Genomic DNA, 8,892 nt, shown 5'->3' on the forward strand with positions numbered 1-8,892 from the left:
AATGGGATAACCGATAAAATAAACTGCATTGGAAACAGGTCCAAACACAAACCTAGATTAACCTGATAAATCAGTGATAATTCAATAGGTCGAGTTTTTAATGTTTTCAAATAGCCCGCTCACCTCTCAAAAGATGACAGATCAGTTTGTGACAAGCTGAAGGCCAATGCAGTCTACTATTACTGGCCATTCCTTTATATATTGTTCATCGTTCATTGGTCTTTTCGGAACTTTTTTCCCGATCCGACCGTTTACTGTGCAAATACAATCGAACTGTACAAAAGTAAATCAATTCAATAATACTGAAGATCGACACTCCAAGGAATAGACCAAGGGAACCGCCACAATTAGAAAAGAATTCACTCAGACTATGCAGCTCAGTGCGGACATTTTTCGTAAAAAATGGAAGTTTGTAAGTAATTTGGAGCGAACTTCGACCTGGTTGCCGGTCCAATTCGGTCACTTGAATTGTATACGACAACTGAGTGCATGTTGGTAGGCAATTGCAATCGTCAATTAGAGCATGTGTACCGTCATCTTTGAACTCGGGTAAAAAAAGATCGTGCAACGCAGTCCAATAGCAATCCAAATCCGTTCCACAAATTTTGGTGTCGTTAAAATCTACAAAAGTTATTAAAAAAAATTAACTTCGCCAACGGACCACCTCAGAGTAAAGGTAACCAGACAAGGAGCGCTTGATTTGACTAGGGACCTGGAAGCCTTATTTTTTGCAAATAAAATTATTCAATTTAGGTCAATGTTCAATTGAGTTCATTTTCATACAATGCATAAGGTCGCTCATTTGACTTTTCAAAAATGAACCGCTCCCGCCTGGTTTTTTTTTACTCTGTCGTGGACGAACACAATCGTCACGTACGATGCATAAAGTAAGGAACGCATCCACATTGGTTGAGGGTATAATTAGCCAGGCATTCCAATTCGCAATGGTTTTGGGTGTAGATTTTGAAATATTTCAAATGTCGCTCGTGGGTGTAATAGCAATTTCGAACGTTCGGCTCGTATTTTTCGATGCCTTCCGATACGACTAAATGCGGCGTAATTTCGACGAAACTAAATGTGTCAGCTTTAATGGTGGTGAATACAACGTGTCGTTCAAAAAGCGGAACTTCGTCGGGTGTATGAAAGATCACCGTAAATTTTGAATCGAATTGACTGAGTCGTCTAACTTGATTAACGTTGAAGTGCGTTAGAAACATTTGGTTAATAGTGAGCGCTCGAAGCGGATATGTGTAGTCTTCCACCGGTAGTCCTTTCGTAAAGTCAGAATCTCGACTCCACAGTTGTTCCTTCTTGTCGGTGAGTTCAGCAAGTGTACTCGGAATTACACTAAATTCAAACAAAATTCAGTCATAAGGAGTTATGTTATGGGAGATAAATTTTACCCGTCTCTCAGTAAGTCTTTTTCGTCGTACATGTTGAATGTTATACAAGCACCAATGGATGTTATTGTTTTTTGCCAGGTAATATCGTATATCTCATTACCTCTTTTCAACCAACTAGCAGATTTAACTTTGATTTCTGGCAAAGCCTGTTTTGAATTAAAAAGTTTACCTTACGAACTAAGTCTTAGCCTTTACTTTATGGACAAAATATCTAGAGGGATTCTTTTGAAAATCCACCTATCAAAATCGGACCCATTTCGTCTGGGATGGATATATACACGCTTTGATTTGCAGTGCTGGTGATTGCTGGCGAGTTTTACAAGTAGCGGTTGTACTAACATAAAATTCTGTTATGTCGGCAATCACCAGCACTGCAAATGAGGTATCGACGGAAAGCTTAGACAATGTATGTTACGACTAGCATGTTAGGTTCACATTAAGCGTGATCAGTACCAGCCCAGACCTGTCTAAAGTTCACACAGATTTTGAAAATTTTTCTTCCAAATTTTTGCATACATATATCAATGAATCTAATCAAACTAGACATGACCCGAAAGTACTTAAGCTCAGTTTTCCAACGAGCTCAATCTCACCCGGAACGATCATTTATAACGGTCAAAAAATTCGGATAAAAAACACTATTTTCCCAACATCGGAGATCTTCCATTAGCAACAAGGTGTGGCTCGAGACTGTGTGAGACCTGTATTGAGGTCTACTGGCAAAGACCTTTTAAACCATGTATATAACCATCCCAGACGAAATAGGTCCGATTTTGATAGGTGGATTTTCAAAAGAATCCCTCCTAATATTTAAAGGAAAACCAAACCTGACTCAAAATTTTGTAATTATCCTGGTCGCTTCTTTGCAGCAACAAATTTTGTAGGTCAATTGTAGGAACTACTGATAAAGAGTATGACAGGTCAAATCTAGAAAAAAAAATCGATTGGTTTCCTGTTGAATCGATTTTAAAACAGCAGAAAAAACGTTACAAATTCTTCGGCAAAAATTTTTGCGCAAAATCCGGCCAATTAGTTTTGTTCAATGCGAAGGTAGTGAGTTCTTTTTTGATCGTAGGACAAATGGTAAAAGCAGGAAACGGCACGTACCATAATGGAGCCTTATTCAATGCTGGGCTTTCAATTATTGGATTTTCGTTCATTGTTCTGTATGCTTGGTAGATCAAATAGCACGCACCAAACGTTGAACAGATTAACATGACGAACCACCAAATTCTAGAATTAAAAATTGCGTCGATATATTGTGTCAAAATATTAGCGTCACTTCCATCAATAGAGTGAGTGGTCATTAACTCCGTTAACTTTCTACCTAATGGCCGAGTGTATTGGCGGCGATTGGTGGTGATAGGTCACACTTCTTTGTTCAGTATAAAAGTAATAATGCAATATATCGAAACAAAAAATGTCCCAGAAAGACAGTTACGTATTTAGTTCGCTAGCGGCCAGAAAATACCAAAAACTCATTTTGAGCGATATGGCAATGAGTCGTTTTCTGGCCGCAAACAAAGATTTTTAATAATATCTCTAATAACTATATGCGACCACACTAGTGGAGAACATAAATGGGGAGGGACTAAAAGATTTTTCGTGATTTTTTGTCAAATATCAGTAGAAATACGAAAAATTAGAAACTCGTATATCGGGCATTTCCAAAATATTGGCAAATTGAAAAGAGTTTACAAAAAAAAATCTATGAAAATAACACTTTCCAGTGGAATGTTTCCACTCAATTTCATACCCACCATGAACTTAGTCGAATATGATTTAACGATTAAGATCGTCGTTAAAGTCGTTAATATTGAAACATGAGTAATATTATTGAAACGTCAAATCATCAAAAGAATAATTTAGTATTGGTTGTGAACACGGCAGAGTTAAGTTAACCAGGCAGTAGTGGACGTTTGACAAGGGACCTGGATAATCTAGTAGCCCTATATTTTTTGTGAATAAAATTTTTCAATTTACGTCACTGTTCATTTGAGTTCATTTTCATCCAGTGTATTAGGTCCCTTACTTGACGTTTCGAAAATGAACCGCTCCTGCCTGGTTTATTTTACTCTGCCGTGGTTGTGAAAAATGTAATAATTTCGGTGATTTAGATTCGATGTGATTTAATTCAGATTGAGTGCCATTCAAAATTCTAAATTTAAAATGCAAACTTCAATATACAAAACATATTGTGCGTAAATGAGCTTCATGTGTTGTTTTAACAGTTCACGTAGCGGTTGACTTAAAATGTTCGTCTCAAAGCCACCAAAATGGTGAAAATAGTACATTAAGGTACCGGTGGATATACCGAGAATTAATACTCTTCTGTATATTACACAAACACGAGTGTAACGAGTGTACGTGTAATATACGGAAGAGGATTAGTTCGTGGTATGAACCCTAGGTAATTAATAATGACGTCATATCAATGGAATAATTGAGGGAAATAATGTTCGGTATAATACTCCGAAAAACAGTGTTTAATGTTGATATATACACCGCAATGCAATAAATTAAATTTATTATGGCGAATCATGTAAACAAACTTAATTACAATTTGCCCACTATTATTTGGAGTTTCATTTAATGTCTGAGCCAAGCAATACACAATAGGTACAACATTGATACAGATTTAACGCAAAGACAAGCAATACAACAAATTATCAACTAAACATTGTCGTTTGGTGTGATGTGAGTTGCAGAAGATATGACCAAGGCTGGAAACTTTGGGGAGGTCACGCAGATCGCCTTATTGTACACCACTTCTAAAGATTTTACATATAAAAACGAGCCGTCAGAACAGTCGGAGCGTTTGCTGCGACTGAGCCCCGTACAAACCCGTACATCTATTGCGTACGTGACCCTAGTTCGTCCGTCGCCCTACTCTTACCGTAAGCCTACTGCGCCCGTAAACGTCGGTAAAGTAAAATTCTTATGAAATGTGTACGTCTTAAAAATTGCGCATAGCGCAATTACGAAGCCCCGTACGACGTTCCTTTCAAATGTAACACAAATTTCGAATTGACCTAAAATTACCGATTTATATTGATTTTACAAAAATCCAAAATGGCGGCCGACGGCCATTTTGTTAGGAGGTGGAAAGTAGTATGGCTGCTTTACATTCGTTAGTACCTTTCAAACAAAAAAAAATGAAATTCGGTCAAATTTTACTTGAGATATTAACAAAAAACACCACCTTCACTGTACGGCCGAGTAGCCACATATAAGCTCACTCCAAGAGACCTAGCTCACGCTCCGGTGAATCGAATTTCATAAACTTTTTTTTCCTTGATTGGTACGGTCAATACCTATCTAATAAAGCAAAATCCATCTAAATACGTTCAAATTGGGCCAACCTACAAGCAAAAACGGCTTGCCGCCCTGTACCTAGTTCACACCAAGGGGTCTAACTCACGAGTCGGTCATCCAATTTTCATAAACTTTTTTTTTGTCGATCGGTATTGTAAATACCTTTCATTTGACGTATCACTTACAAGTGTAGTGCTTAAATGTCTGGAGATATCGTCGAAAAACAGTTAGGCACTTATTGGGCCCCAGCTCCGGAAGGGTCGACCCAAAATCGCCCATCTTCGAACTTTGCCTCACTATTTTGACTATCTTTCAGGGAAAAAAAAAATTTTGAAATCGGATTTGATTTACTCAAGATATCGACGTGACAGACGGACGGACAGACGGACGGACGGACAAAATTTTTATTGCGGGATCGTTATCTATGAACATAGGCAAACACTTTGCCCTTACCGTCTGCTTCGAATTCCATCAATTACACACGGCATCGTAATCCTATAAGCCCCTTCGTACTTCGTACGGGGCTAAAAATTCACCACATCGTCACGGCGTCGAGAATCGTCACAGGAGGTAAATTTTTGTATGAAATCCGCCATTTTATGTTCAACTGTGGTGTGTCACTAGCGTATCTGTATCTGCGTGACCTCCCCATGCGTGACAGGTCTACCCATATTCAAAATTTCTCGATTGATTAGCCGGTAGATAATAATAATAATTTCTCGAGTTGATTGTGAGATTGGTTCGGTTATGATCAGTATTGATCATGAATGAAAAAAGCAAAATTTCTTGTTTCTTTTCAGTATTTTTCGGATGTTGTTTTGTCATCCATCTTCAGTTATAAATATAAATAACATCGTAAGGATATAAGGATTCTGGTCGAGTCACCTTTCTTCTCAGTTCCGCTTAAATCACATTTAAACTTTCGGTATAATAAGACTCGGACTTATGCATGAAATAGATCTCTTCAGTTGGCGAAACTAATGACAGTACCTAGTGCACTTTGACTATTTTGTGTGCTAACTAATTGTAGCTAATCTCACAAAAACGGAATATTTTTTAAATTCCTGAGAAATCAACATCCAATTTTAACATTTTTTGTAACAATTTAGTGATTTGCTTAATTTCAAATATAAACATTTCCTTCAAATTGTCCAATAAACTTTTTAGTCAGAATTTCCAGTTTATTTGTTTTCTTAACAATGAATTAAAAAATTACGCCGTTTCGCGAAGTTTCCTGCGTTAGTTAGCACACAAAATTGTGGTATGCGATTGCACTACCAGTGGTCAAACTTTTGATCTATCATTGATCATCGAGACTTTCGTCACTTCATGTAGGACGTCATCTCCATTCGAGTATACTTTCTCTTAATGCAACCACAGTCACAGTGACAGACAAGCAACTATTTTTAAACCAATCATCACACTATTTATAATGAAAATTTGGTCCCACTTCTTCGAAATTAGGTTTTGTTTTGATGAAATTCATTAAAAACACAATTTTTCACGCCGTATGTGTGCCTAAAATATGAATTTCAAGTGAACGATAATGAAAAAGTGAACCGAAAAATAAATTTCAACGCTTCCTTGCATTTTGAATTTCGACCGCACTTTTGGCGTCAATTGTCATTAAGGATAACCATGATGATATTAAAAATAATCAAAAATGAAGACTCGGAACCTCTTAAAGGCCACTTGAAGAGAGCGCCGCCTTCAAACAAAATCACATACTTGATTACATCATTTCAATGTTATATAAACCAAGGCTGTAAACTCTGTGGAGGTCACGCAGATGCACGCCATACAAATTAAATTTTGGTGAATTTGTTTGTATGGAAAAGGTGTGTTCCCGCGTATCTAATAAAATGGCGATCTGCGTGACCTCCTCAAACTTTACAGCCTTGATATAAACACAATTCAAGTATCACCTTTCGAACTTGTTTCGTTCACCGTCCCCAACGTACGAAATACCGTGAATGGTGCTCTTTTGAACATATTCCGACACTGTGCTCTCAACGGCAGAAAATTTTGGCTAAAATTGAATTCAATTCAAAACCTTTAATGCTTTTTGAACGATTAAAATGTTTAATGTGAATTTACTTCCTCCCCATTTTGTGTATTATCGACATCATAAGTTGTACCACTTCTCCGACGAAGATGATTGAATATTGAACTGAATTTCATTTTGCGGTTAATTTTTTCGTTTAATTCTGTTGAGATTCTGCAAGAAACTGTCGGCATCAAGCTGGGGCACTATCTAAATTGGCACATTCATATAAACTAACATGACCGTAACATTGTCATAGATAGTGAGGCGAGGGAAACACATGAATTCACGCCGTAGATGCGCTTCAGAATTGGAATTTTGCAAAGTATATAAACACTGAAGGTACCGCAGATCCGCAAAAACATGCGGATCCCTACTTTGAGGTGAATTTATTGTATATCAATACACATGCGTACAACATGCTGTAAATATATGTATTGGCGTCATACGAAATTCACCTTAAAGTCGGGATCCGTATTTCTTGCTATTCCCTGAGGGTCTGCACTACCTTACGTGTTTATATACTTTGGAATTTTGGGGGAATCGGTGGCTGAAGAAATGAATTAAAAAATTTATTAAACGTACTCTGATATGAAAATATCTGTAATCACTCATATACGACGTTGCGTTTGATTTGTGTTTGACACTTCAAATTTTTAATTCTCAGCGGATTTACGGAGAATAGATTTATTTGGCAGCTGTGATCACTTTTGCTTGAAGCGTGTTGATCATGGGCAATGCCTAAAATTCCCTCATAAAGATAAATCATGCGTTTCGTTACTCTCACAAACTTTATTTTGTTATTTTGTTGATACAAATACCATACGTTGACATTGTCAATGGTGATTAATTTAGAATGATCACCTTGTCGAGTTGCATTGGTAGATTTCTATTCGTTTCTATTCGTTATGAAGACTATGTCGAGGTGAGAAAGAGTTTCCCGTAGCCTTCCGATGATTTCTTTATTCACACACAATTATAATAAATATTCCAAAAATCAAATCTAAAAAAACCTGATCAAAATATAAAAAAAATAGCTAACGCCGACCCGTACGAAACACCTATTCGTATCAAAAGCCTTTAATGTGAAACTCTTCATTTCTCTTATTTCATTTTCTTCTCTGCTGAAAAACTATTCTTCCTTTTAAATCACTTACATTATCCACTCTTTGCCTTGTCATCATATACAATTAAATTGCCGGAGGCAATATAGACAGCCCCGTACGAAGTCAAATTTCATAAATTCCTATTTAAACAGCTATATACCGCTATATTTACCTATATTTCACTGTAAATAAACATTTCACAGAGTAATATGCTATTATATAGCTCTATATGCCTGTATATAGCTCAATATAGCTGTATATAGGTATATATAGATGTCCATATATGGAATCCCTGAAACCCCTCACACTTAAGGCCAGGTTATGCGTCCTGACATATGTGCGATATATCGGACCATAACCTGGCCTTAACACATTATTTCCATTTTAACAGAAACTCTCTAAGCATCATTTTTCCCACTTTATATCACTTTTAATAAAATCCAATATGGCCGCCGGCAGCCATTTTGTTAGGAAACCGAAAATAGTACCGACGCTTTACATTTGTTAATACCTTTCAAACAAAAAAAAATCATGAAATTCGGTCAAAATTTACTCGAGATATTGACAAAATACTCCACGTTCACTGTACGGCCGAGTATCCAGATAAGAGCTCACTCCAAGAGACCTAGCTCACGCTCCGGAGAACATAATTTCATAAACTTTTTTTTCCCTGATTGGTACGGTCAATACCTATCTAATAAAACTAAAACGAAATATGTTCAAATTTGGCCGACCTACAAGCAAAAACTGCTTGCCGCCCTGTGCCTGTTCCACACCAAGGGGTCTAACTCACGAGTCGGTCATCCGATTTCCATAAACTTTTTTTTTGTCGATCGGTATTGTAAATACCTTTTATTTGACGTATCACTTACAAGTTTAACGTTTAAATGTCCGGAGATATCTTCGAAAAACCGTAAAGCACTTATTGGGCCACAGCTCGGGAGGGGTCGATCCAAAATCACTCATCTTCGAACTTAGCCTGTCTTTTGATATTACCAAACGGGAAAAAAAAGAATTTTCAAAA

At 37.0% G+C, this 8,892-nt stretch overlaps 1 protein-coding gene across 1 annotated transcript; it reads right to left on the reverse strand.

The window, feature by feature from the left end:
- On the reverse strand, positions 1-6,948 carry LOC119079803 (pickpocket protein 28-like). The gene is made up of 7 exons (XM_037187869.1): positions 6,816-6,948; positions 6,644-6,747; positions 2,394-2,636; positions 2,231-2,330; positions 1,404-1,549; positions 878-1,347; positions 1-621 (listed from the first exon to the last, which is right to left on the reverse strand). Exons 1-7 carry the CDS (start codon positions 6,897-6,899, stop codon positions 206-208), a joined length of 1,563 nt encoding a protein of 520 aa, XP_037043764.1. The 5' UTR covers positions 6,900-6,948; the 3' UTR covers positions 1-205.
- Positions 6,949-8,892: the final 1,944 nt, after the last annotated feature.

The sequence above is a fragment of the Bradysia coprophila genome, unplaced genomic scaffold, assembly GCF_014529535.1.
Source record: "Bradysia coprophila strain Holo2 unplaced genomic scaffold, BU_Bcop_v1 contig_339, whole genome shotgun sequence".
NCBI classification, from domain to species: Eukaryota; Metazoa; Arthropoda; class Insecta; order Diptera; family Sciaridae; genus Bradysia; species Bradysia coprophila.

Bases quoted from the DNA above. Each gene is read 5' to 3' on its own strand.
- LOC119079803 (XM_037187869.1), bottom strand. From the start codon at position 6,899: ATGAAATTCAGTTCAATATTCAATCATCTTCGTCGGAGAAGTGGTACA. The intron at 2,331-2,393 runs GTAACGTTTTTT...TTTTTTTTCTAG, and splicing joins AAATTTTTGCCGAAGAATTT to ATTTGACCTGTCATACTCTT. The intron at 1,348-1,403 runs GTAAAATTTATC...GTTTGAATTTAG, and splicing joins AAAGACTTACTGAGAGACGG to TGTAATTCCGAGTACACTTG.